Source organism: Gasterosteus aculeatus, chromosome 8, assembly GCF_964276395.1.
Source record: "Gasterosteus aculeatus chromosome 8, fGasAcu3.hap1.1, whole genome shotgun sequence".
NCBI lineage: Eukaryota > Metazoa > Chordata > Actinopteri > Perciformes > Gasterosteidae > Gasterosteus > Gasterosteus aculeatus.
In genome coordinates this window covers 20,381,481-20,408,601 of record NC_135695.1, presented here as the reverse complement: position 1 = coordinate 20,408,601, position 27,121 = coordinate 20,381,481, and the positions used below count along the sequence as shown (strand labels likewise).

At 46.2% G+C, this 27,121-nt stretch overlaps 3 protein-coding genes and 1 long non-coding RNA gene across 6 annotated transcripts in view; 1 reads left to right on the top strand and 3 right to left on the bottom strand.

Moving 5' to 3' along the window:
* Positions 1-1,427: 1,427 nt before the first annotated feature.
* Positions 1,428-7,318, bottom strand: LOC120823538 (E3 ubiquitin-protein ligase MARCHF2). The gene is made up of 5 exons (XM_040183603.2): positions 6,977-7,318; positions 4,667-4,933; positions 4,155-4,350; positions 3,833-4,042; positions 1,428-3,729 (listed from the first exon to the last, which is right to left on the bottom strand). Exons 2-5 carry the CDS (start codon positions 4,846-4,848, stop codon positions 3,574-3,576), a joined length of 744 nt encoding a protein of 247 aa, XP_040039537.1. The 5' UTR covers positions 4,849-4,933; positions 6,977-7,318; the 3' UTR covers positions 1,428-3,573.
* A 1,048-nt stretch (positions 7,319-8,366) lies between these two features.
* LOC120823539 (ras-related protein Rab-11B) lies at positions 8,367-12,273 on the bottom strand. The gene is made up of 5 exons (XM_040183604.2): positions 12,069-12,273; positions 10,831-11,026; positions 10,520-10,713; positions 10,131-10,211; positions 8,367-10,015 (listed from the first exon to the last, which is right to left on the bottom strand). Exons 1-5 carry the CDS (start codon positions 12,106-12,108, stop codon positions 9,870-9,872), a joined length of 657 nt encoding a protein of 218 aa, XP_040039538.1. The 5' UTR covers positions 12,109-12,273; the 3' UTR covers positions 8,367-9,869.
* A 908-nt stretch (positions 12,274-13,181) lies between these two features.
* The window catches only part of pip5k1ca (phosphatidylinositol-4-phosphate 5-kinase, type I, gamma a), a 30,417-nt gene continuing 16,477 nt past the window's right edge, over positions 13,182-27,121 (bottom strand). Inside the window, exons 7-18 of one of the 3 annotated variants that reach the window (XM_040183602.2) lie at positions 25,987-26,286; positions 25,502-25,719; positions 24,661-24,744; positions 24,481-24,529; positions 23,735-23,819; positions 23,086-23,247; positions 22,774-22,912; positions 22,516-22,548; positions 21,681-21,800; positions 19,497-19,752; positions 16,364-16,453; positions 13,182-15,718 (exon numbers count right to left, since the gene is read on the bottom strand). In XM_040183602.2, the coding sequence (XP_040039536.2) occupies positions 15,716-15,718; positions 16,364-16,453; positions 19,497-19,752; positions 21,681-21,800; positions 22,516-22,548; positions 22,774-22,912; positions 23,086-23,247; positions 23,735-23,819; positions 24,481-24,529; positions 24,661-24,744; positions 25,502-25,719; positions 25,987-26,286 (1,539 nt within the window). In that variant the 3' untranslated portion in view covers positions 13,182-15,715. Of the gene's footprint in view, positions 15,719-16,363; positions 16,454-19,305; positions 19,347-19,496; positions 19,753-21,680; positions 21,801-22,515; positions 22,549-22,773; positions 22,913-23,085; positions 23,248-23,734; positions 23,820-24,480; positions 24,530-24,660; positions 24,745-25,501; positions 25,720-25,986; positions 26,287-27,121 lie in introns of all 3 variants that reach the window. The other 2 variants (XM_078108658.1, XM_078108659.1) reach the window with 2 other exon arrangements.
* LOC144411488 (uncharacterized) lies at positions 16,835-22,735 on the top strand. The gene is made up of 2 exons (XR_013468676.1): positions 16,835-17,045; positions 21,623-22,735. It is a non-coding gene; the product is annotated as an uncharacterized LOC144411488 (long non-coding RNA).

Here is a 27,121-nt window from a genome sequence, read left to right as displayed (position 1 = left end):
AGTTTTTTGGGAGGAGTCTTTACTTATTTAAAAAAAGATTATAGAAATAATCTCTTCAAAATAACTATTTCCCCCTTTTTCAAAGAAATGTGACCTGGGAAGTCTTATTAACAAATAATTAACCCGGAGGCAGCGTGACAGACAACGGTGTCGGCTTGTTTTCCATCTGGGATTCTTCTGTAAACCTTTTGTCAGAGTTCTATCTTGTACTAATGTTTGTTTCTCCATTTTTGAGATATTAAATCTGTGTTGAATCAGACTTGGAAAGTGTTGCTGGTTTTCACCCACGTGTTGTAGAGCACATTGTGTACATGTGATGAGGGCACATTGTGTACATGTGATGAGGGCAGTGCAGGTTTGTGTCTGACAAAAAATTGCGCTGGTTTTAAGGTTAAAGATCTTAATTTAGCAGTTGAGTCATCTCTAAATCTGCTTTTGGTTGTAGCGGTTTGAGGGTCTTTAAAGGTATCAAAGAAATCTGTCATGTATGTAAAAAAATTATTCATAAGTCTAGTATGTAGGGGAGAACTTTTTCTTTTTTTTTCACACCGTAAACCGGTAAATACAGAAGTTTGAAAATGGTCAGTATGTTGGATAATATATACGTTAAATTTCAGTCATGGTATTATGTCAGTCAAGTTTAATATGAAACTTTGATAGTACCAATTACTAAATAACTGTCAAATACGAGACAAAGTTCAAAAATAAATCCGCTTATGTACAGTATTGAGAGCTAAGTATTCCAATGTTTAATGAAAAGTCACTGTATTCTATTTGGACAACATCAAAGAATACCTTTTCAAAATCTCATGTATGTTAGTTTGGCAAAAAAGGTCGATCTGTATCGTGTATTATCGTTTATCGTAAGATGGCATCAAAGCAGCCGTGAGGATCAACAGTACATACATGAAATATGAGTCAGCTTTGCATAATGAGGTTTACTTTTAAATGCTCTCGGTACTTCCTGGGGAGCAACGAGAGGTTCTTGACCAGCTTGTGGAATATTTGTTATCTACACTTTGTAAATAAGCTGCTTACGTCCACCGGACGGGACAAACCGCAGCATTTGTTGTTCTTCAGGATTAACGTGTTCATACGTACAGCTGTGGTCCAAAACAGATTTACGGTAATCACGTCTCCTCTGGGGACCAAGAGGAGGATGTAAACAGCCATATCATCAGTTTTTCTCAATCTCAATCAACGCTTTTTTGAGGCGTTCTATTGGCTTAAGTGGACGTAAAACAGCTGATTGTTTACATCTGGCTCCGCCCCCTCTCGCCACATGAGCAGTAGCACACAGCAGGGAACAGACTGGTGGTTATTCACGTTTATCCCTAAAAGGCAGCTGCAGGAGGCGAGGAAAGGAATCGAGGAGGCACAGACCCAGAGGGATTATCACCGATCAGACAGAAATGAACAAACCAGAGTTTTCCTTCCCACGTGATTTATCACCACGCTTTATTTGCTTTGCAAGCAGGTCCCAGTATTTCAGTGACATCTTTTTTTCTTCTTCTCCACAGCACACCATGAACATTGTAGGATGCAAATACAAAATGCAAATACTTCAGAACTGCAACATAAATTACAAATAATACATATCGACACGCCCACAATGTTAAGAACACAACAAAGTAACATTTACAGAGAAAGCAATGATTTAAAATCCCTTTCTGCACTTATAATGTAACCATGGATACAAAGTAAGTATTTCATCACGGTTAAAACTCTTTGGAGACTTGGGGGGGGCACAGGAGAAGCAGCGCCGTGTACTTTGTAGGCCACTTTGTACAAATGTCCCACGCTATAAAGACGTGTCGTTGTGGTCGGACGTCTACAGTTTGTTGTTGAGCGGCGGCCCCGCCCCCCCCCTTCGCCTCTAACCAGCCCCCGATGCGTCTTCATAATTGGACTAAAGCCTCGTTGCCGACAGACAGTAAACACGGATGACTCATAAGCTCATAAACACCCCCCGCGTGCATAATCTGTTGTTCTGAGATCAAGTAAAAACACAAACAAACGATTAACAGAATGTGGGACACTGAGGCCGAAGGGAAGGACGGGACTTACACAGCCACTGGTAACTGGTTACTGGTAAAGGCGCCCAGTCAAACAGGTGTACAGACGCCCCGTTACGGCGCGCAGAAGTTAAAGTAACAGTTAAAGTAAGAGCCTGATTGTTAAAAAGCAAATACTTGTGCATTAATAACGCAATGATGCATAAAATCCAGATGTGCTGCATTTTTTTGTAATTTGACAAGTTAATGAAAAGCACAGAACAAGAACAAATCATGACTTGTATGTAAATCCCTCGTTAATAATAAAAAATGTCGCTCAGTAGGAAAAACCCCAAAGGCCAATAAGAGCAACGTTTAAATCGATTGCACACAACAGAAATCCTCCGTGTGACGATCTGCTCATTAACACTGAGCCCAAAAGTCAACGTGACCAGATGCTCAGTAACGTCAAAACAAAACAACCTTCAGACGGATCCAAAAAGGAAAAGCCCAAAACAAAGCTAAAATCAGATTAAGCCTTAGTGGTGCTTGCATAATGTTCCCACCAACACACACGTGGTTGGCGGGGTCAAAGTTCACGCCGAAGCGGCAGAAGCAAAAAAAAACACACAGAGGGAAAAAAGCTTTTTCCATCTCGCCGCGAGACGACTGACGCTCGCAGGAAGCTTCCGTTTCCACACAAATGGAGGCGTGTGTCGTTTTAAACAAACAACGCGATCAAACCGCCGAGCTGAAATCAAGGACTCGAAGGGGCCGTTAAAAGGACCCGGCGTCAGAGCGCTGACAAAGGACACAAGTGAACCTCTTCATTCCTTAAAGCAACAACAGAATTTGGATAATAAAGTAACACCACAAAATAAAAACACACTCAGAAACGGCCAACAGTGCTTGCGTGCATAGCTGAGCATGTTGGGAGAGGCCTCGATGTCCACAGGCGTTTATTGCACTCGTATCTCGGGACGCGTCGCCATCAGGTGGAGCGAGAGCGCCGGCAGGCAGCTGCTGAAACAAAACCACAGCGCCGCCGGCTTCTGGACTGTGATCGGACCAAGAAATCCTTCAAAAAGATGAACGCGAGAGTCAGACAACAGCTGGAATGAACTCCCGGAGGGGGGGGGGGGGGCGACGTTGTGCGCCGTGCCTGCGTTGGTGGGGGGTCGGGGGGGTCGCGGCAAGACACGGCGCCTATCGAGCAGTTGAACTTTCTTCGGTGCGGAGGAACGAGGTCTGGAGCTGCCGTCCTTTGCTGAGTCAACGCGCTTCATTTAGTTTGGTCCTTCCTGATTCCACCGTCGCTGTTTAATGTCGCCATCGTGTCCATGGCGACGGTAAAAGGTATCGGCCCCTCCTCCGTGTGCTGGTTGCTTCCTCGCGGCCTTGAGGTGGTCGACACACAGACGCCACCTGAATGTGCCCACAGGGGGGCGGATATGTTCTAGAATAAGTACTAATGGGGCAACGTCTGGTCTTTGCTGTAAAAGTGCTTTTTCTTTTTTCCAGCACGCCACAATCGCCCCCCCCCCCCTGCACAGAACAGTCTCCATCATCCTCATCAGCCTCATACTATACTGTCGTTGGCGGACTTCATTAGTTTGGCGGAGAGCAATGAATGCTGGGAAGAGTTCGAGCCCTTGGCTTCGGGAACGAGCAGACGCACTTTCTGATTCGTTCGTCTCCACTCGGAGTAGAGCTGACAGTGGTAGCGGAAAGACACCTGCACAAACAGACGACGAGAGGGGAGGGGTCAGAGGGGGGGGGGCAGAGAGGACTAACCTTTAGGGGGCGGTTGTTAAGTGGCGGCTGAACTCCCGCCTTACCAGAGTCCACAGGACGTAGATGGTGAAGAGGGCGATGGTGAGGGCGATGAGGCCCACCGCCTGCAGCCAGCTGCCCAGCTGGAGATGGTCCTGGGCGCCGCGCAGGCACAGCCAGCCGGAAATGGCTGCCAGCGGCGTGATGAACAGGAAGCACACCATGTCACAGAACAGCGTCTTCTTCTCGTTGCGGGGGCCCGGGTCCTGCAGCCACTGTGGAGCAAAGGGGGGACGATGTTTTTACATCCATCGAGAAAAGGCATTCCCTGTTAGGCAGCAGCACCAGACGTCACCAGAGAGGGACGCGGGCGTTGACCTTTGTTACCTCTGTGAGGGGGCGGGGCCGGCGCTCGATGCTGAAGTCCGAGTGGCACAGCTCGCAGTAGCTGGTGTTGGAGGAGGAAAGCCACCTCTCCAGGCAGCTCTTGTGCACCGCGCCCAGCGTGCCGGTGCAGCCGCACGGAGACAGGAGGCTCTCGGCGCCGCCTCCCTCGTGGCAAATACGGCAGATGGGCCCGTCGCTGAGGACAAACACGTGGCGTTTAGAATGCGGTGAAACTCAGGGACCAACAGACACGTTCGAGCCATTTCTGCCAAGTGAAAGCGACGCATTTAACTTCTTCTTATTCACCTGTCGGGTTTGCAGAACGCAGGTGTGATATCGGGGAGCTGCATCATGTGATCACATTACTCACTAAATAGAGGCTACAATAAATATACGATCACACCCAACACAAGACTGACAGGCATGAAAATGCATGTAGAACGTTAGCAAAATGTCACTGTTGGACTGCTGATTGATTCGTCACGGCGCCGTTCCCATGACGACGGTCTCACCTTTGCGGGCTCATGGGTTTGAGGACCGAGGAGAGCAGCTGCCCGTCCACGGCGGTGACCTGGGCGACGTAGAGCGCCTGGCACCCGTCGGCGCCCGCCTCCTCCACGCTCTTCCAGGCGGCGGGGCTGCTGGCGCAGTCACACAGGGAGCCCGGCAGGTGGCAACAGCCCCCCGTCGTCATGGTTACAGTGGCCGAACGCCAGCCGTAGAGGTGATAAAGGGGTCGGAAGGTAAAGGCTTCGGTCCTCAGGCGTGACGGTGAGTTTCTACCAGGAGAGAAAGACAGAATGAGCTTTAATGGATGGAGGGATTTTACGCCGAGGGGCCGGTGTGAGGCATTCTGGGGGATCTTCAACTACATTTTCATTAAAGATGAAATGTTGAACTTTTTACATGGTTTCCCTTAATTGCATCTAAATGTAACAATATCCAGTTGAGCTGTTCAGGGCGAGTAAAGTTGAATATAGTTTGAAAGCAGCAGACTTGATTTGCTGACATGTGATAATAACAACGGTTATTAACAGCGACACCGGGTCACGCACAGGGAAGACGTCAGTTCCCGAGGAGGGACAACTCGCCCACATGCTAATCCATTAGAAAAGCAAGTGTGTTCGTCAGAAGCAGCGAGTGTGATGTGCAGCAGACCGATAAACAGCCGTCTGCCCTCAGATAAAACCCCCCCAGTGAGGAGACCAGGCTGAGCCCACTGCAGTCACTCCACTCCGTTATGAGCTACCAAATGAGCCAAGCTGGAAAACCAAAAAGCTCAGTATTTAACTACAATATTACACTCAAACTAACATAATAAACATATGGCACTATTTACTGCTGGCGTCAGGTTGTTTTTAAACAGGTTGAACATCGCAGGAATGATGGTTTTCATTTGATAGGATTTTATTTCATCTCCTTCTGAATAATGAACACAAGAATTTACACTCTAAAATAATTTTAGGTTTGTTCACATCTAATTAAATCCACAAAGAAAGCGAAACAATCACCATGCTGGTGAAGGAAGTGACGTTTTAGTTACTCATTAATCACTGTAATAGTTCAGCTCTTTATTATATTACAGTCATATTTTACAGATAACTCCAATAATCCAATACAGCCATAATGGAGATGTCGCAGAAGCATCATTGGCCTTGGTGACTAACAAATATCATGTCATCTTGCTCACACTTGGATTGTTAAAAGCAGAAAGAAAGACGCAACATGAGACAAGTCTGTGGTTAGATGATCGTAGCTTTTGACCCATTCAAAACAACGGCATGTAGGGGGGGGGGGGGGGGGGGGGTGTCACGATTAAGAGAATCCCTGACCCAGATAAACAAAAGGGAAGCCCCAAAAATAAAACAACAAGTTGTTCTTTCAACTCCAATCGGTCCGATCATTCATGTGATTTTTAAATTTAATTTTAAATGTGAATATGAGAAAATAATTTTAATATACTGCATTTATCAGTTAATAGGCGGTAATATATTACGCCATGATGTATTTATTACTGATAAATGTAAACACACACAAAAAGTTCACAGAAGCAGAGAATCCAGACATAAAATAGCATACGCTAAAATATATATATATCCAACCAAGTCATGTAAATTAAGAGTAAATAAAGTAGTAATGTAGTAAACGCATACACGTAACTAGATGAACAAACACGTTCATAGATCTTTTTCTTCACTAAAAGCAGTAATACCAGTGTAGAAATATGCTGTTAGACGTAAAAGTCCTACATTCAAAATTGTGAAAGGGAACAAATATTATTAACATTAAATAAACTATAAGTAGAAGCCACGTATATATATATATATATATATATATATATATATATATATATATATATATATTGTGAAAGTTGATTGTGTAAGTTCAGAGAAATGGACGTTAACTACTTCCTTAAATACTACAATACTTCCCTCTGAGATCTAGCAACATTAGAAGAATATAACTTAGTAGCACAATAAGGAACTCGTGTACACATACTTAAATACATCGGCATACTTACAAACAAAGATGTATAAACGGTACAAAACACTAAATAAAAGTACATAAAAAAGGCAAATCAATAATATAATGAAGTGGCGGAATAAACTATCTGCGTGTAGTTACGTTAAATGACGTTTTATGTTACAGGGACACATTTGCAACATTAAAAAGCAATTATACAAGTTCTGTGTCGTTTGTTCCAGCTGTGTTGTTCGCTAGCATCCAGCTGTGTTGTTTGTTAGCTTCCAGCTGTCAGAAGCTAGCTGCCAACCGTCAGACAAAAAACAAACAAAGAAAAAAGGTTTAAAACGTTTACTCACCCGGCTTCTCCTTCTTAAATGTATTCACGCACCACCACCAAGACCTCCGCCGCGTTCGGCTATTGCTCCATTTAAAAAAAAAAAAAATCTTTCGCTGTAACGTTTTATGTGAACAGCGGCGCTCAGAGCGAAGCTAGCTGACGATATGCTAACTTAGCGCTGTGCTAACGCAGCTAGCAGCCCGGTAGCACAAAGCGGGCCCGGCTTCCGCTTCCACGGAGCTTTATAAATAAACGCCGGAGGCGGATCGTCGCGCCGTTAAACACACACAAGCGGACGAGCAGTGCGGGTCCGCGCGCGGATCACAGCGGTCTGTGGCGGAAGGGAGGGAGGGAGGAAAGGAGGGAAGGAGGGAGGGAAGGAGGGGCCGCCATGAAAAAAGAGAGAGAAAAACACCTCAAGGGAACAATGTAACAAACAGACGTGAACAAAGAAAACAGGATTTATTTATTTAAAGCCGTTTCTATTGGAGTTCACAGCAGCTGTTTATGGGGGAATGTAACGTTTGTACGTCATTACTTTGGGTTAACAGTGGGTACAAATGTATTTTAAATAAATAACAAATATGTATACTACTTGCAAAAAATACTATATTTTGGGGGGTAATCTAATTGTTATTATATAATTAATACTTATCTGCAACAACGGGCACTGTAGCTTTACCAGTGTGATATTCATGCTTCCTCTTTTTTTATGTGAAGCACTTTGACCTGCAGGTTCTGTATGAAAGGCGTCAGATAACGTTTATTATATAAATAAAAATAAGGCCTTTGGTTAAGTGTCTCTTAAGGAAACCATTGACTCACACGGTGTGCATTTAATCTTTCCTATTTAACTGAAGTAAAGGACATCTTTAATCCGAGTCTCATGGGACGGAGACGGGCATGATGACTAACAAAGTGATATTAGTCGTCTGGCCGATAGGGATTTCATTTTTGGCAGCAGATCCTTAACAAAAAAAAGAAAGAAGAAGAGGAGTGCTGTTAATGCAACTGGATCAAAGGGCACCTGAAGAACTCTCATAAAAGTAAGCAATATCAAGCGGGAGCTCGCTGACACGTTCAACAGTGAAAAATAAGGCCACTTGATAGAGTTCTGTATGCATTTAAATGAGTTCTTCAGTAATAGTGTTGGAAAAAGACAAGATTTGTTTGAATGAGGATGAAGAATCTACTACCACAACTACCCGTCGCCCTGCACACGAGTTCCCAGCAGTCATGTGACCTCGTAGAGCGGCGGCCTGTCGGACGCACTCGATGACGCCCGTCCGCTCTTTGCACAAACATTTCCTCCGACAGGACGACCGACCCTGAAGTTCACAGCCAAGTCGGCACACGGCGGCGTGTTGGAATCAACACGTCAGTGAGGTCCAAAAATATGTGTCTCCTACTGAATGCGGTCTCGTGAACCAGATTTATTTAAGCTTCAGGTTTTTTTCCTGTGTAAAGCAAATTGACCAAATCAAGTTTGCTGCATTACATGTTTTGAAAAAGAAAAAGAAAAAAGTGAAATATAAGACGTAATACATCAAATCTTCCACGTGAGTGAATAAGAGACATTTCAGCTTTGCACACAGACAATTTGCATTGCAGATACAGTTCCACTTTCGCAGTTAGCTGGAGTTAAAGTGTTACATGGAGTATTTTAATTGGTTTTATTCAACATTTAAATGCTCTCTGATTACACACTTCCCTTTAAGAAATGAAAACCAAAAGGGTGATCGAGTACATGTGAGGAAAGTGCTGTTTAAGACAAAGAACATCATACAGTGCTTTCTGTCTTCTCATCCAACAACTTCACAAAAAAAAGGGAAATGAGGTTTGAGTTATTAAAAAAAGTGATTTGTTCCACTGAAATGATTGGACATAAGTGCAAAAGATTCATTTTCCAGAAAGCTTGTTAAAAGAAAATTGAGCTCAGCCAACTGATCCAGGCTGATAATTTTATCACACAAATAATAAATCACACACACACACAGACACAATTTATAACATGTATCTCGCTATTTAGCATTACAGATCTTAAGCAAATCGCGTAGATTGGTTCGCCAGACACAGCAAATGAAATGCAACTTCAGCCGCCTTTAACACGCTTAAATGAGATAACCCAAAACTGATAAGATTGCACCCTTCTACTTTGGTTTCTCTGTTCACCAAGATTAACACACACACACACACACACTCGCACACATAAAATCACTTAATTTCTGCCCCACTTGCCCGTAACAAGTCAGACAGTCACAGCCAGTCTGGTCCCTGGCTCATGCGAATTTCCTGCCACAGTGGGCTCACGGCTCAAAGAGGAAAATTAAAATCAAAGAGGCGAATCGAAAATCCAGACGGCGCAGAGGACACGCGAATACTCCAGCGGTACCTCGCGCTCGTCTCCTCCACACTGTGTGACGGGCAGAATCGGGTCAACCAGACATGAAATTGGGACTCCAGCCTCGTTGCGAGCTGAGGAAAAGGGAACAAACCACTCGAAGCGCTGGCGCACAGGTCTACTGATCCCTCACCATTCCTGCAACGGGAGCGGCTCAATGGGACCACGGAGGGATAGTTAACGGAGTCGGGGCGGACCTTTAAGGGCTTTACACCCCGTCCCTCTGAAGACCATCGCAGGTCGTGAATTCTAGTGGACAGGTTCAGCTGAGAATGGAGAATTGGAGGAAAGGAAAGTAAACAAAAAACAAGTATACAGCTGGAGGTGGGGGGGAGGGGAGTGGGAGGGGTGAGAGGAATGTACGGTACAAACAGTCTTGGTGTCGCAGACTTTTGAACCCGAGCGGGCGTCATTCTGACAGCAGCATGACAACTGAAGTGAACCGGAGGTGAAGAGATGAAAAGAACGACAGAAAGTCAAACAGGGACGAAGGACGGGGAGGACAGGAGCGTCACAGGCTCTGGCAGCACGGGAGCTTGTTGCCCCTCTGGCCGTCTGTGGTCGGGGGGAGACTTATGTCCACTACGTTGTTGCCGGGGGACTCGTCATGTGCAGATCTGTCCGATATTTGCTTCTGAGAGACAATGCGGTAGATTTCTGAGAGAGAAAACAGCGAGTAAAAAAAGAAATGTTGGTGAAAGGTCTCAGAGATACAGAAACACATTCAAAAACAATATAATCGACTGCATGTTAGAGTGGACAGTTTTCCTACCTGTGAGAATGTTCTTAAAAGCTTCCTCTACATTAGTGGAGTCCAAAGCGGAGGTTTCAATAAATGAGATAGCGTTCTTTTCTGAGCAGAAAAAGGAGACAAAGTATGTTTTGCAAATTCAAATTGATTAAAATGTGAACAACGGTGGTCTTCTCTCAAGACTCTAGAGTTTGACTTATAAATCATTCATTGCAATGTTCCCATTTCTGTTCTGGAAATACATGCAAATTAAAACAAATGAAAAGGCCTCATTTGACTAGTTAAACAGAAGGGCGAGTCAAATCGGCTGTGTACGTTTCATTATGATACTGATTAATAAATTGTTTTACCCTTCCTTTGTAGTGTCTCCCCTTAGATTTATGAGTTCAACTTTAACTATTTGGAATTACCTGCGAAGGCTCGAGCCTCGTCGGTGGGCACGGCCCGGAGGTGGCGGAGGTCGCTCTTGTTTCCGACTTGCATGATGACGATGTTGTTGTCGGCGTGGTCCCTCAGCTCCTTCAGCCAGCGCTCGATATTCTCGTACGTCAGGTGCTTGGCGATGTCGTACACCAGGAGAGCTCCGACCGCACCCCTGTAATACCTGGTGACAGCAGAGCAGAGGAACGGATGAGTAAAGAACGAACACAGTGTGTAAATTCAACATCTCAAATGGGTACAATTGGCCTTTAGGCTCATATTTGTAAGAATAAGAACTGACGCTGAGGTGATCGCTCTGTAGCGCTCCTGCCCAGCTGTGTCCCAGATCTGCGCCTTTATCGTCTTGCCGTCCACCTGGATGCTTCGGGTGGCGAACTCCACCCCGATGGTGCTCTTGCTCTCCAGGTTGAACTCATTTCTTGTGAACCGGGACAGCAAGTTGCTCTTCCCCACTCCAGAGTCTCCGATTAGAACGACTAGAACAACATAAAAAAAGGAAACAGCACAGATGATGTGATTAAAAAAACAAAAAACTGTGGTTTATGGAATTATTTAGTAGGTTGATAAATAGCAATCACGCAGATTTTTCAGGAGATATTTTAAAAAGGAGATGTCATTAAATACCATTAGTAATATACAAGTAGACAGTTTCCCTTTATTAAGTTCTCTCTTACAGTAGTTTTACCAGCTGTTGTGGGAATAAATATACTAAATGTGTATCAGCAACACTTCAATTTATGAGCATTTTTGATGACTTTTGTAAGTCTCTAAATATATGGCTACATATTGTTGCCAGATTTCCCCAATGAGAGTCTCTTCATCTTTAAAGGACTGTGGCGATAACGTTACGCGTCTGGCCTGGTCAGGAAACACTGAAGAATACAACAGCGAATAATGTGATAAAGAGCAGCAATGAGAAAAATGTCAAGCAGCGGTTCTGCTCGTTGTTTGACGGTGTCAGCAAGTTAGCTAGCGAAGTAGTTCGTGTTAGCAAAACCGTTAGATGACTCTTTAAAAAGGGAAGCTATTGTAAAATAATACTTCCGTATTGGACAACAGAAAGCCGCCGTAAATCAGCAGATTGTTTTTAAGTCATCTTCCGTCTGCGTCACTTCGTAAAACATCGCCTGAGAGATTGGTTCCAGCTAGGCCGGGTAGCTGCAACGTTAGCATGCTAGCTTACTTATTTAGCCAATCATTTGCCTAAACGTTAGCCCGCTAACTCGCTAGCGTCAGCTGCCATCCCGGGTCTCGCGTATATGTTCGCGAGTTGAACGTCTACAATTAAAAAATACGCGTTACGATCAACGTGGTTCAGTATTACACACTACTGGATGGTGTTATACTACTTATTACAGGGTTTGCTCATGTCACCGTTTGGCACTTTGCTACTAGTAGAGCTAACCTTAGCATTCTACGCTGGCTTAGGTTACTTCCTCAGTGGCTGTCATCGAACTTCCACAAAGAGGACTATCAGTTACACGCTGTCGTTCATCCACAATCTAAAGAAGAAATTACCTTTGAACAAATAGTCGTATTCGTCATCTCGGGTTCCCATTTTAAGAGAGTAGTTTTTGTACTTTTGAAGTACTTTTCCCACAAACAACAACAATCCAGCCTACCGGCAGCTAGTAGGTAGGCCCCGCCCTCAGTGAGGAGGCCGAGCACGTGAGTCTGGTAACGTCCCCGTCGACCAATTGGAGATGTTATCATGTTGACTGACACATGAATTAACAAATCGGCTGATTGCATGACCGACGCCGCCCAGTCATCCTCCAGAGCCGTTTCAAGAGAGAATCGCGTCAACGGAAGTTCAACTACCGTAACAAAATGGTCCCTTTGATGAATTATTTAGTTCCTTTCCATTTTACTTTTTTCCAAAGATTATTTTTGACCTAATATGTTTTTACCTTTTTTTTTTTTATATTTTGACTGTCTTAATACATTTTGGGACATTTTTAAAACTTAGCGCTTTTTCCAATAGCATTTTTCAACCATATATGTTTAGTAATGTTTTAACCTAACAATCTTTGACTTTTTTCTATGACATTTTGTGACTCAAAAAAAAATATTTTTTCGACCTGATATGTTCAACTTTTTTTACTTAATCTTTTCTCTACATTTTCAACCTTACTTCCATGACAATTTGTTTTTTTCATTTTATTTATCTCTACTACTGCCACGGTAATGTTTATGCTTAGTTTGTGTGTTCTATTTTGTTGTCCTTAATGTCTTTATTCATATTTTTTTTATATTTATGTGGTTTATTTGTCTCTACATTGTATGACAGAGCAACGTGTAACCGGAGACAAATTCCATGTATGTGCAAACATACATGGCCAATAAAGCCGATTCTGATTCAGATGCTGATCGTTAAAGTGAACAACTGCTCGCCAATGTGCCAAATATGCCCGAGAAAGTTAAAACAACAGTGACACTGTGGAGGAACAAGAGTTAAACAATGTATTTTTGGTCAGTTTGTTACTGAGCTCGTATTTTCTATTATTGAATTGTTATTTTACACATGAATGCAGCCATATGAATGACATACTTGAGGGAATCATTTCAGTAACTCAAAACTAAGTTTAGATACAAGGTGATTTCAACAAGGACTCAATAAAAAATATTATAGAACATTGTCTTCATGAACAACAATTCATAGAACTGCTTTATTTTGTATTCATTCTGATTGGGTCCAAACACACACACACATAGTCATCTATTTGTCCTCACGTATAAATAGATGAGTATACACAGATATACATAAATACACATTTCTGATATGCATATTCATTTTTGAAATCATGCTAATTCTCTGTAAAGGACTCTCCTTATCGTATGAGGGCACACAGCGATTTGAAAACACGGACACAACACAGCTGGAAGAAACCTTCCTGATTTTCATGTACAGTAAAACCCACAAATCGTTCAATGCTGGATATGTTAATAAGAGCAGCTGTGCTTTATCCACCATAAAGATACAGCAGCTGCATCTCAATACGTACACTGAGGAATATGGAACAGTAAGTCATGTCGATCGCAGTCATTTCTTCACCAGCAGCAAAAATAAAACCAAATAAAAATAATATTCTCCGATTCAAATGGAAAATATATTTGTATATCTTTTATATATGTATTTATACGTTTATGTACACATTCTCAGGAGCACAACTATGAGAAAGAAAAATATAGGCTACAACAACGAGTGAAAAAAAGTAACATTATATATATTTATATATATTATATATATATATTTATATATATAATCTACACGTAAAATGTCAATAAGGCAATGAAAATAAACATGAAAGCTTGACTGTACAAATATTGCTGCTATGGTCTCCATGTGATGAACAACAGCAAACTCATTACAAACTGGCCACTGCACGTCATGGGAACGATCTTCTTTTTGTGTTAATTTTTTATTTTTGACAATGCGTCCTTCCTCACGCACAAGCACACAGAGAATGAAACCGACGGAAAATACTTTCTAAAGTTTAATCGACAAACCGGTTCGTTGAACTTTAGCTTAGGATGTTCTGCCACGGAGAGACGACGGTAAACACGGACTCTACAATGACTGTGATCGACTGCACCAACACACACACACACACACACACACCAGGGTAAACACACACAGGATGAACATAAAAAAAGAAAGGAAAAACAATCCCTAAACACCAGCGTGTCACTACAGATCCCCTTCAGCTCCTCTCCATGAGTGCAGACAACATTCAAACCCCGGTTCACAAACTGCTGCGTTGTCACGGCAACGCACCGCGTGTCCATTCAAAGATACAGGGCAGCAGGTACGACGTCAAATACCACGACGGGATGCTCTAACATCTACGAGCGTTGTTGAAATGTCCAGTCGACGGATCCGTTACCGGCTGAAAATACAAATGATTTGTCTGCTTCCGTCCGAGGAGAATGGCAACGCTGGAAGACGTTGCAATGATGTGAAGGTCACAATGTAAAGACGCAGTGTTGCCTCCTTGTTGTGAAGGTCAGAGCCGTTTCCACGCCGACGACAGAGAAGTAACACTGGCTTTACACAAGAAAGTTTAAAAAAAAACAACTGGGATTGACTCATAAAAAAAAAAGATGGAAAAAATGAGTTCTTTGGAGGCAAATAGAAAAAAAGAAACATTCAAGCATTTCAGAATGAAAAAGTCGCAGAAAACAAAGATTTTTAATAAAATGCAAACAGACAAATAAATAAAATAAAGTAAAGTAAAAAAAAAAGAAGAAAAAGCTCAGAAATAAAAAGCATGTTGCAAAACAAATTGATATAAATAATAAATGATCAATGAAACAACTGTATATATTCACGTTTTACTCATTCCTCTAGGAACTAAACCGTATATATTCACACGTTCTGATTGGCCAGACGGCGGTTATCATTGTAACTCCAGTTCTATGAGCACAAGAAGAGCCCTCCGACCCCCCCAGCACACTCAAATCTACACGTGGACACGTGGACGTATTTGGGATATTGACATAATTCAGTTAGTCGTGTAATAACTTTTCTATCTGGGTTTCTTGACGTAGTTTGTTTTAGTGCGTAGCGGTACCATTGTTTTGTTTTTAGAATTGCTGCCTGCTGTGTAGTTGTGTTCCACCGTACTGATCCGAACAACTAACTGATTTGAACTAGAAATAATTTTGATCCGTTTGCACGTTCGCCCCCTTCGCGCCTTAACGGCGCACAACACTGAATCAAAGGGCCGATTTACCGGGACTCTTTTCATGGTCCCGTGGAGGGTAAACGGTCTTCCACGCGGTACGTCAAACACATAAGACCACAGCCGAGCACGCGCCGCCGCCTGTCACACATACATACGCAGAAACACGCCATTATTACACGGATATAATTTTCATCTTCTCAAAGGGTGAAAGGCAGGGATGGTCGGAAATAAGCTCATCACCGTGAGGATTTGTTTTCTTCTTCTTCTTCTTCTTCTTCTTATTCCTCTCCTCTCTGGGAACCCTAGCGCCCCCCCCCCCCCCCCTCCTCCCCCCTCCCCACCTCCCCCTCCCCCGGTGTTCAGTTTCTGTGTGTTTAAAGTCCCGCTCCAGACAGGGGTCCTGCCGCTAGGCGCTGAGGTCCGGGGGTCCGTCCTCTCCCCTGAGACGTTGGCTCCTCTCGGCCGGAGGTCGGGGGTTTACTGATGGAGACAGACAGAGGCGGTGCGTTAGGCAGAGAGCACACAGCAGAGCTCACCTTTCTCACCCCCCTCCCCCATCAATCATCCGCTCTCACGCGGTACTTGCTGATGAAACACGAGCCACAGAAAAGCGGGGACGGTGCGGATGTTCACACATCAAACAACACCTTCAGCGGAACATCTTGGATTAACTAACGCCGCGAGAAAAGACATTTAATGTGGACTATTTTTATTCTCCTGGATCAGATACAGTTCCTAATTGGACTTTTCCAGAATAGAATCATTTATATGTTTTAACAGCACATTCCCTTTATCATGAACAACATGAGACATTTTCACTGTTTAAATCGTATTTAGATGTATATATATATATATTTTATCTTTTATTGATCCCCAGAGAACGAGGAATGAATCCCACCCATGGGTGAGGGATGAATGTAGTAATGCATGGTGTGGGGGATGGGGGGTGGGGGGGTACTGGATGCACTGCAAACTCACACTCTCTTGAGTTTATGTTTTCTGGGCCCTGAGAAAGAATTATCCCCCCCGTCCCCCCCCAACGTCTCCCGTCGAGTAACAGCTGATCCCTTCGGTCCATCTTTCTCCCCCTGTACTTTCCACTGCAGTCGGAAGCTTCTCACTTACTGTCTCTCTCTCCCAATCCCCGTCTGCCGGGGCCTTAGACTCTGAGCCATAGTGTAGCGGAGAGTACACCCAGGTGCTGTCGTCTTGAGGCTGTTTTTACACGCCCACCACAGCAGAGGGGGCCAGAGGGACAGAGGACAGGCCAAAGGGACAGAGACAAGCAGCAGGGGCAGGCAGGAGACAGACAGGGGAAGAGGGGGGAGAAAAAGACAAGACAGGAAATGAAAATTAGGGATGCATATAGGAGGAAATGTTGCCGAGAGACATCGGAAAGTGTAAAAATGTTAAGACAGTGTAAAAGGATGCATTTAATCCTTTTGGGCGGTTAGCAGAGTTGGAACACAGAGATGAAAAATTTAGGAAAATAACAGGTTGTAGCGGTACAAAGAAAGTGCTGTTGAAAGTCCCCCCCCCCCCCCCCTCCACACACACAATCTGGACTGGATCCTGGGAAGCAGAGCGAAGGTGTGCAGAGCGAGGGATGAGTTGATGCATCGGCCAGACGGGAGAGGGTGAGGGGGGAGGAGGGGGGAGGGGAGCCAGGATGCCGGGACAGACACAGAGAGCATCCTCGGTCAGAGAGAGAAGAGAGCGAAGCGTAGAGAAGCTTCCTCAGGTTCCCTCCTCGCTCCCTACGGAGTGTGTACCGGCCCTTTAAGAGAGTGGAAGCAGCTGCAGCAAGGTATGTTGGCTTGATGTCCCTCTCACACACACACACACACACACACTCACTCACACACTCACTCGGGGCGTAGCACGTTGGAGCTAACACGCTATAAGGGAGGCTGTCAGTGAGCGATGAAAACAATAATACCCGACGGTCCAATAAGATGCTTTTGGTTGACCAGAGCAGGTATGTTTTTTTTTGGTGGTTGTGTCAAACACATCATCATCAAACCCACGGCGTTGTACTCGGGGACTGTTCTAGTCTACTGGGGAGAAACTAGCACCACGGAGCTCACTTACTGGCCCACCGGACTGGCATTTCCTCCTCAGTCGGAAAGGAGAGACCACCCAGGTCCTCCCATCAGGAAACTGACGACAACGGCACGGGGCGACACAAGAAAAGTGATGCGGAGAGTGAAAGGCGTGAAAAACAAACAAATGCCCGCTGAGGTGAAAATGGAAAAGATGGCTGTGTGTGCGTGGAACCCGGCGGAGTCACACCGGACGAGTCAGGTGACGGATCCATGAAGAAGTCGCTGGCGTCTCACCGCAACAATCGCCGGACCGAGGGCCACAACAACAACAACAACAACAACAAAAGGCAGAGAAAGAGCGAGGGGTGGCGGATGGAGCCGTGGGAAGGTGACATGGATTTAAGAGGTGGGGGTGAAACGGGTGGAGGTGGAGGGAGTGAAGATGAGTAGAAGAGAGAAAAGCGAAGGAGAGCAGAGCGGGAATGTGACCGACGATGGCGGATGAATAACTTAAGTCACGGGTCACAACCACACGCACACACACACACCCGTGTGCCTCTGTGTCTGCAGCAATCACTGCAGTCCCACAGCTCAGTGACCTTTGACCTGAGGGGGAGCTGCATGATCACACGCGGCGCCGTCTCTCCTTTAGACGCGTTCTCTGATCCTTTTTGAATAAAGTACTTTGCTTCCCCATCCTTTCACAGCAGATGGATGGTTCTGCTGTCCGTCTGTGAATGACGGTTTTATGTATTAAAATAAAGTTATTGGACGAAACAAGAATTGAAATCGGATTTCTTTTTCCCCTCTCTAAAAGAAGAGAAAACGAGGCCCATGTGTGCTTGTAATAGTCCTTTAGACACATTAAATAAACACACCAGCAGCAATTATGAATAAGGGTTCCTGTTAGTTAAACTACTCCAACTCCAGCAGCATATGAGAAGCTGTGAGGATGACGATGGAGATGAAGTGAAGATGCAGAGACATCGGCTGATATGAGACTTTAAGGCCGTGGTCATTACAGCGATCCTATAATTATCAATTTATATTTATTGAGAAAGAAGGTTCACGTTTATACAATCTAGTATTGATATTGTACCTTTTTGTTAGTTAATTAATTGACCGGCTGAGTGATTAAAGGAGCAACGTTCTCCGTTTCTTTGCCACGGTAGAGACAGAGTCCGCTCTGTGGCGCCGAGCCGGTCAGACGAGAGCGCTGTTAAATAATTGGCTAACGTGGCCATTAGGATTTCTCGTGCCACATTAGAGGGTGTTTGATTCCAGACAGGGGACACCCGGGCCCGGGCGTGAACGCTTTCAACCCGTCACTTTGCCCGTCGGCGTCGCTGCCCATCCTCCACCTGGCGCTCCTTCACAGCCAGCACGGCGCTGTGTGGTGGTTGGTCCTTTGTGATACTTACAGAGTGGAGCGAGATGGTCTTCACAAAGGAACACGACTTGTTTTGTGAAGAGTGAATGCAGAGCGGCAGAAAAAGAACGTTTACATACAACATTGTACTACAATGTTTAAAAAAAACAACAACAACGGCCTTTTGGATGAGGGAACAAGAAGTGACTAATTTCCAGAGCGACGTTGGCATCCGGTTTCACTGCGTAAACACTCGCACACTGCAACACACTGCAACACACTGCAACACAATGCAACACAATGCAACACACAGCAACACACTGCAACACACTGCAACACAATGCAACACAATGCAACACACGTCCAACAAGATAGTTACACATTTGGGGAAATGCGCTTATCCGCTGTCACGCTGTGGGTTGGATTGCTGAATATGTCGCTACAGCCAGCAGGGCTGTTAGCTTAGCTTAGCATAAAGACTGGAAACAGGGGGAATCAGCTAGCCTGGGCCTCAGCCCCTCGAACGCGTTTTATTTGTGAGGCGTTCACTTCTCCCCTTAATGCGCTCTTCCCCAAAATGTCGAACTATTCCTTTCATACATGTGAACGCGCCACACTGCAAGCAGTAACCGCACACACTGTCATTCCCGTACCAGCCAGTCGTCCCTCCCCTGCGGTCCTGCTGTCAGCGCCTCTGCAGAGATCAAACAGCTCATCTCCGGACTTCACCCTCAAAACAGCACGCATTGCTCAGAAACGACAGGCGCTTTGGTGGCGTAGTTAAACCGGTAGAACTCGCTCCCAGGTGTCTTATTTGGGTCTTTTAGGAGAAAGTTTCACTCACAAAGTAGATGTCTGTGATTGGCACGTCGTCCTCGTCGTCCACTGAAGCCTGGCTGGTGCAGCCCGAGCCGGACACCTGGCTGGCCCTGTCCGCCTCCACCGCGGCCCCCACCTTGGGACTGCACGGGGCTTCGCCGCCCCCCCCGGAGGAGGAGGCCGCTTCGGGCGCAGACGAAGAGGAGGAGGGCGGTGCTGCTGCTGGGGGGGCGGCGGCGGCGGCGGCGGCCTCCTCTGCTCCGGCTCCGCCCTGCACGTCACTGCAGGGACGAAACGAGATGGTTACCCACATAAATGCGCCCGTGCAGGGAAAACAGTGTTAGTAACATGTTGCCATGGTGACTGTTGATTCGTACATTTCCCTTCATGTGTTATCTTAACCTTGTGTCTGGTGCAGAGAAACAGTCGTTCACACACGCACGCACACACACACACACACACACAGCAGTTGCCAAGACTGAGAGCCATTAATTGGGTCACTTGCCATAAGCCACTTTGCTGCAGCAGGGCAGAGGAACAGGAGTGTGTGTGTGCGGTTTAGCTGCTTAGGCTCAGAGATCGGCCGGCGGTGTGATGCTGCGATCCTTTGTTGTTCCCGGATCATCGGCCATTAGAAACGATTTAGCCGCGTACACACCGCTTCCTCAGCTCCTGAGCTAAGCTCCGCCAGAGGAGAAGCCAATAGAAGCATTGTGCTGTGTGTGTGTGTGTGTGTGTGTGGGAGGGGGGTGTGTACATGACGCCTTCCTCCCCCTCCTCCGGTCTTTATTCACACGTTACCCTTCCTGTCTCTCTCCTCACGTCAATCCAACCGGTTCTTCGGCTGCAGGTGAGTTCGAGGCAGCTCCGGAGGGTCAGATAGTTAATCCCCCCCCCGCCTCGCTTCAAGACCCCCCCCCTGGGCCATCTGCCTTCTCAGCATCAGACCCAATTATTCACTTGATCCTCACTGACCTCACCCCGGAATGAATGTGATCCCCGCTGCCGTGTTTCCATCTGTCCGAGTGTAGCTTATTTAATGGCGGCTTACAGCGTTTATCGGATGCTCTTTTCTGGTCAGGAACGTTCCCGTCGGAGGGAAATCAATTATTCAGCGGCAGCCTTGTGCCAACTTGTCGAATGAATGAATGCGAAAGGAGAAGTGCTTCGATGGTTCCTTCGTTCGGGTAACCCGGACCTGGTCCCATGATTCCCTGCAGCAACGACATCTTTAAAGCGCCCCACCGCTCGGTTAGTTGATAGCATTTGCCGTTTGATTGAAAACATCCTTCTTGGGCACCTGCTGTTTTTCTTCCTCGCGTGCTAATTTTGCATCTTTTAATAAGAGCTAAAGTGACAAAAAACGGTGAACTTTAATTAGAAAGCAGGTTAGAATGTTCATCACGTCACCCAGCTTTGTAGGAGCAGCCGCAGGGCTCGAGGCTTCCTGCCCCACTGCCCCACTTCCACTGGTCCCCCCATAAAAGAACACGCACTGCTCCTACACACACACACACACACACACACACACACACACACACACACACACACACACAAGATGCACACGCATGTGTGCACTTTCTCACAACTTCATAGAGCAGATGTCTGCGGCATTCATATCACCATAACAAGGGTCTCTAGAGTCTGCAGTACGCTAAGAACTCGCCCGTGTGTGTGTGTGTGTGTGCGTGTGTGTACGCGCGTATGAGACGGGTGGGATGTGCTCATCTGACAGCAGGCTGAGCCCAGGTGAGACACTGTGACATATCGGAGATGGAGGCCACGAGGGGCTCATCCATCCTGTATCGGGGTCGCAGGTCACAGCGTATGAAGGGCTGACTCCTGTCGCCATGGTTGCGGTGAAAGGACGCGCGCGCGTGTGTGTCGTGGTTAAACTCATGGTCTATCTGGTGTATATGGACATCATCTTTACATTTTGGAGAGTTGATGCGTTTGAAGGTGACACGCTGCAAGACAGATGTTTTTGAATTTGAATACACTGGAAAACAGTTAAAAAAACAAAACAAATAACAAATACAAAATATCAATGCAACAGGACTAGAGATTTTGTCTTTTTGTATTTCCTGAACTCTTATTGATAAAAACCTGGCTTATATTTGACCCATAATACAAATCTCTGTCCATTGCCAGGGACGGACTGTGATGGACTGTCCACCTGTCCAGCCTGCTGGGGTCCTTGCTGGCGTACCTGGTTTCGGATGGAGGCTGAGGAACGGAGAAGGTGGGCTCGCTGTCGTGTCTCTTCAACTCCACCTCGACCCGGATGGTCTGCTGGTCCTCCTCGCGGACGCGCAGCTCCTCCTGGGTCCTGATCACAGACAGACAGTCAGCGTGGAGGAACAGGCAGAAGCAATGTGATGCACTTCTCGGCGTGTGATCAATATCAGAGATCAATATCCGTTTAACTACGCTTTATTCACCGATTCCCCTTTGTCTTATGGGCCCTTTCTAATGGAACAGATGCGTTTCACTCGTCCACACTGTCTTCAAAGAAGCTCTCTGTAGCTTTGTTGAAAACTAACAAGTTCCCCAAAGTGCTTAAGAAGAGAAAACACAAATAAACAATGTGACCATACGAGGGATAATCATTTATACGCCTATAAAGCACCATAAAGTCATAGAATAACACAGTTAATAACCCGAACAAGGCACAGGTGGACCAGCCACACTGTTTTTTTAAAGGTAAATAAAGAGAGGAGTGAATGTCTGAAGTGATTCTATGGCATCGTGTACATTTAAACTGACACAGCTGCTGGGGAGTTAAGCCGAGAACGGTAAAGTGATTTCTTGCTGTCTACTTCATTTCCATATTTGGCCACTTCCTTCCTCATATCCCTCAGCTGGCTTCACGCTACTCCCCCTCCCGGGGGGCGAGGTGGGGTCCAAACAAACACAAAACATAACAGCCACACAGGAAATGACGCACACGTGGAAAAACAAACTAAGGCCACGTCCAAGCGACCAGAAGAACGGCGCCTTCTCATACGCACAGAGAAAGCAGCATTCAGCATTCACGCACTCACCTCCCGTCGTGGGTGAGAGACTGGGTGTGTCTCCTGGGGACAGAGGACACATGTGTCATAGTGGCCGACATGCAGCGTGATGCTGCGTCCCCTAAAACTCACAGTGAGCGAGCAAGTTTAGTTGGATCAATTCAACAAAAGTACGATTCGCTAGTGTGGAAACGAGACACATCAAAACGAAATGGAAGAGAAAAAAGGAAATAAAGCGTCTTGCTTCAAAGCGTACGTGTGTGTGTGTGTGTGTGTGTGTGTGAGCACCTGTAGCGGGGGTTCTCGGCGCTGTCGGAGGGGGATCTCTCGGGGATGGAGAGAGAGGTGGTGGAGGAAAGGGTGGTGGCAATCGACGCTGTGGTGGCCTCTTCAAACGACGGAGGGGTGCACGGAAGATCCGGTCGCCCTGGAGAAGAGAGAGAGAGAGAGAGAAACACTAATATTGTTGTGTCATATCGGCTGCACTCTCTGTTTTGCTCCTGCAGTGCTGTCTATGTCAATGTGTCCCTCCTAACTGGGGTGAGGGTGAGGGTGAGTGGGGGTGGAGGTGGAGGTGGAGGGGGGGGGGGTTCCGCTCACCCTCGTCCTCCAGCGTGGGGAAGCTGCGCGCCCCCCGCAGGTCGTAGATGTTCTCGTCTCTCTCGGAGGGCAGCTGGCTGGCGGACCAGGCCGCCCCGGGACCGGCGCACTTGGGCACCGACAACGACACGCGGCCCTTCTTGGACGGAGACGACTTCAGAGCTGAGGGACGAGAGGGACGAGAGGGACGAGAGGGACGTTAGCGTGAGTAAAAGATGATTAGCCGTTATTAAAAAAAACTGATCTGAGTTTGGCTTCGTTTTCGTCTTTTCTGTGAAAACCACTTGCGTGTATTTTGATCTAAAAATCCAAACACCCCTGCAGTGTAGCAGCGACTGTGTGGGGGAGCGGCGACACGCTCCGGAACATTCCCACAATGCGTTTGCTGCAGTGTAATTAGACCGTTTAAATGCTGACAGAAAAGATTTCACATCTGCCTTCATTGCCCGTTACAAAGAATGTCTCCTCATCGGTGAAAAGGTGATATAAACAAGAAAAGTGCAGTGGGGTCAAAGGGATGTTTTTCCCGGGCTCGCATGACGCGGAGCAGCGCCTAATAAGGGCGGTTTGTTTCTGGATTTGACTTTCCTGTCAAAAAAAAAAGGAGCCTAAAGCCCTCGCTGACTATTTAAGGTAAGGTTGAACTCACAGGAGCTCTTCTTGAACACCATGCTGCTCATGAACTTGAAGAACCTGTCGGCGTAGAAGCCCGGCCGGTGGACCGATACGGTGTCCTGAGGGAGAGAGACGGGGAGACCAACCACATCAGTGCGTGAATCAAATGACTGAACCAGCGAGCAGACGGAGAGACGGGACGTGCTTTCCTGAGACCCCGGACAGCACGCCGTACGAAACGCTGCAGCGAGCTGCCCGTCCTCAAAATCCAACAAAACATCTGCACGATGGCCGCACATTTTGTAAAATGTGCAAAGGGATCGTTTTTTGCAACAAAGGAGACATGAGGTCATTCATGTAAATGATAAATATAAATAAAGGGGCAGGTGTTGGGAAATAATTCACATCTGTGTAACCTGTAGCTCTGCCTGTGGCTGAAAAGTCATAAGCTTTATTACACAAACATCGTCTGACTAGACCTGTGACTTCTTCAATAACGGAGCTTCTAGTTCAGGTCGAACCGACGAAGCAGACTGGAAATACACAGACGGGAGGATTGCTGAACGCGAAGCTAATAAAAGTCCTCACAGACACGAAGATTAAAAAAAACGAAAAAGCCGGAGGCTGCTGTTCACGGCATCTGGGTAAACAAACCGGTCGAGACGGAAGCCGCGTGAACCGTCAGTCGCCGCGCCGCGCGTTGAGCGTGAGCTCGTCACAGTGGTTCGTGGTTCGGCCTCCGGACGGCCGTCTCTACGTGAGGAGCTATTAAAAACTCACCCCATCGTGAACCAAAGCTTTCCACGTGTGCTCCAGTTTCTTGATGAGCCTGCGGAAAAACAAAGAAAGAAGAGGAAGCGCGGTTTTAGTCTTTTTGATGGCGACGGTGGGCTGAGAACCTGAAAAGGGGCCTTTCGGGTTATTTGCCCCTCGCGATCACGTGACCAGTGCGACGCTCACCTGTAGGATTGCAGGATGTCGATGAGTCCGATGTAGAGGAGAAGCCTCTCCCCTTTGCCGTTAACGGCCGGGATGCCGCCCATCCTGAAATGAGAGAGCAAAGTACGTCACGGCGTCTGTTTATTTGGATGCTGCTCATCTAATGGACAAGAATTCAAGCTGGGGACAAAATTCCATTATTTATTACAAGTTAACCAACCAATTAAACATTTAAACATTCAGTGGATTTTAAAGGTGTGTATAAGTCCTGGTAAGACGGCTGGATAAAAACCAGCACCGCTCTTGGTGTAAAAGAGAGGGATTGAACTGTAGCTTTGCAGATAAATCATTGTCCCGTTGAGGAAACATCACATCCTGCATGGGTCCATTTCCCGCTGCGCTGTGAGGCCGACGCCTTCTGGACGTCTGGTCGATACGTTCTTTGGTCTTTGGTGCAGATTTAGTCTTTGTCCCTATCGACCGGTTACACGGAAGGTTGAATTTCAATCAACGTTTACTTTTGTGGACTGCGGCTCTGCTCCACGTGACCAAACGATCCACAAGTCTTCACCCACTGAGGTCCAGAATACAGAGACCACTGCTTATCCGAACCAGAAGTGACTTTTGATTTGTCACTTGTGAGAGTTGAACAGGAAAGGCCAAACATTTCTGTTTTAACTGAAAGGTGTTTTTATTGAGAAAATGAAGAATTGTACCGGTTTGCGTGTTGTGTTGAAAAGATTTAACGAGAAGAGTTTGAAGAAGCTTTCAAAGGGAGAAGTTGACATAATGAGCAAGGAGAGAGTAGATACCAAAAGCACTGCAAGTCTCATGACTAAAAGTCTGAAGGCGGTGAACTCACGTGTCGTCGGTGTCGATGGACCCCCCGCAGGCGGCCCCGCCCTGGATGGACTCCATGGCGGTGGAGTACAGGGCCTTCTGCTGGGCCACGGGCCTCTTCTCGTCGCTGTCGCCCTGGCTGCCCTGCGTGCCCTCCAGCTGCCTCTCCCTCTCCGCCTGGTCCATGTTGTGGACCCCGAGCAGCAGGCTGTAGTCCATGATCTTAAAGCTCTCCAGCACCTGTAGGGATGCCAATCACTCTCCTCACTCTCATCCAGGACACTTTACCTAATCATTTCATTCATCCTCCATTTTCTTTTTCACTCACTGTCTCTTGATCCACCCTCCCCTCCGACACGCTGCATTATGGCATCACTTTATCCTCCCCCCTCCTCCCCCCACTAATCCTTCCTGCTGCCTAGGATACATCCTCTCTCTCCCTCTCAGACTCAAGGGGGGGGGGGGGGTAGAGTGGCCCGTCACATCCCCTCCTCCCGGCCCACTCACCAGACAGTCTCTCTGCAGGGTCTTGACCAGCGCGCCGTAGGTGTCCTGGTCCAGCATCAGTCCGTCCTGCAGGTCCTGCATGAAGTCCAGGTCTTTGAACGTGGGCCAGGCCTTCTCCCTCTCCTTCTTGGAGGCTCGCCTCTTGTAGGTGGAGCCCTTCAGGTCGTATTTGAGGTGCATGCGGACCACGCGGGGGAGGACGTTGTTCATCACCACCACGCGGATGTTCTTCCCGCCCGACTGGACGCAGTAGAGGCCGAAGAACTTGGGCAGCAGAGTGCGAGGGTTCTGATTCAGGTTCTGAAGAGATGGCAGAGAGCGGGAGGTCTTAAAAGCGTTGTGCTGCTGTGCTTTGGCAGGATGCAAAGGCAGAACTGTTATTAGGAGGAGGAGAAAAGGGGCGTTGCTTTCATGTAAGGTGTCTTGTTGTTCAACGGTCAACACACGCGATGCCATCATCCATCCTTTCGTGGGATCTGGGTAATATGATACGTTTAATAAGCAACACGCCACACAAGTATTCACGGGACGCGTTGCGTAACAGAGAGGGAACAGACAATCTCTGTGCCGTGAAACAAAGGAGGCGTCACGCTCAAACAGACATGACAGTTCCATCGCCGTCAGCTGCTTTGATAATTGAGAAATCGTTAATTATTCTAACAAACTAACTAAATACTGGTCCCAGCTTGTCAACTGGTTTGACAAAAGGTTATTGTGCAATAGTTGGCTTAAAAGATTTATGAGTGAGAATGTTGATCAGACAAAAGAAAGCTGCAGGTGGAAATTGAGGCCATCATCTTGGATTTGAGGTTTTCTGATATTTAATTGATTATCGATCGAGGTAACAGCTGATGTTATGTTGATGACAAATGCATCACTAATGGACTTATAGATGGAAAGATAATTCGCCATGTTGATTCAAATGTAATAATGCTATAATTCATGTTATTGTTTTCTTTTTGTAATATAAAATAATTTCTTCATAATAATAATTATATTATATAATATATATAATAATATATATTGTATAATAGCTGATAAGAGCCAATAATTTATAAATAAATTATATATTTATCAGTTATTTATAAACAGATTATTGTTGCACACATTTCATTTTGTATACTGTATTAAGTAT

Excerpts from the sequence above, each read along its gene's own strand:
- LOC120823538 (XM_040183603.2), bottom strand. The coding sequence starts at position 4,848 with ATGACGACGGGGGGCTGTTGCCACCTGCCGGGCTCCCTGTGTGACTGC. Across the intron at positions 4,043-4,154 it reads GGCCCCGCCCCCTCACAGAG|TGGCTGCAGGACCCGGGCCC; the intron begins GTAACAAAGGTC and ends TTTGCTCCACAG. Across the intron at positions 3,730-3,832 it reads TCTACGTCCTGTGGACTCTG|GTGTCTTTCCGCTACCACTG; the intron begins GTAAGGCGGGAG and ends CTGTTTGTGCAG.
- LOC120823539 (XM_040183604.2), bottom strand. The coding sequence starts at position 12,108 with ATGGGAACCCGAGATGACGAATACGACTATTTGTTCAAAG. Across the intron at positions 11,027-12,068 it reads ATACGACTATTTGTTCAAAG|TCGTTCTAATCGGAGACTCT; the intron begins GTAATTTCTTCT and ends ATGTTGTTCTAG. Across the intron at positions 10,212-10,519 it reads CGAGGCTCGAGCCTTCGCAG|AAAAGAACGCTATCTCATTT; the intron begins GTAATTCCAAAT and ends TTTTCTGCTCAG.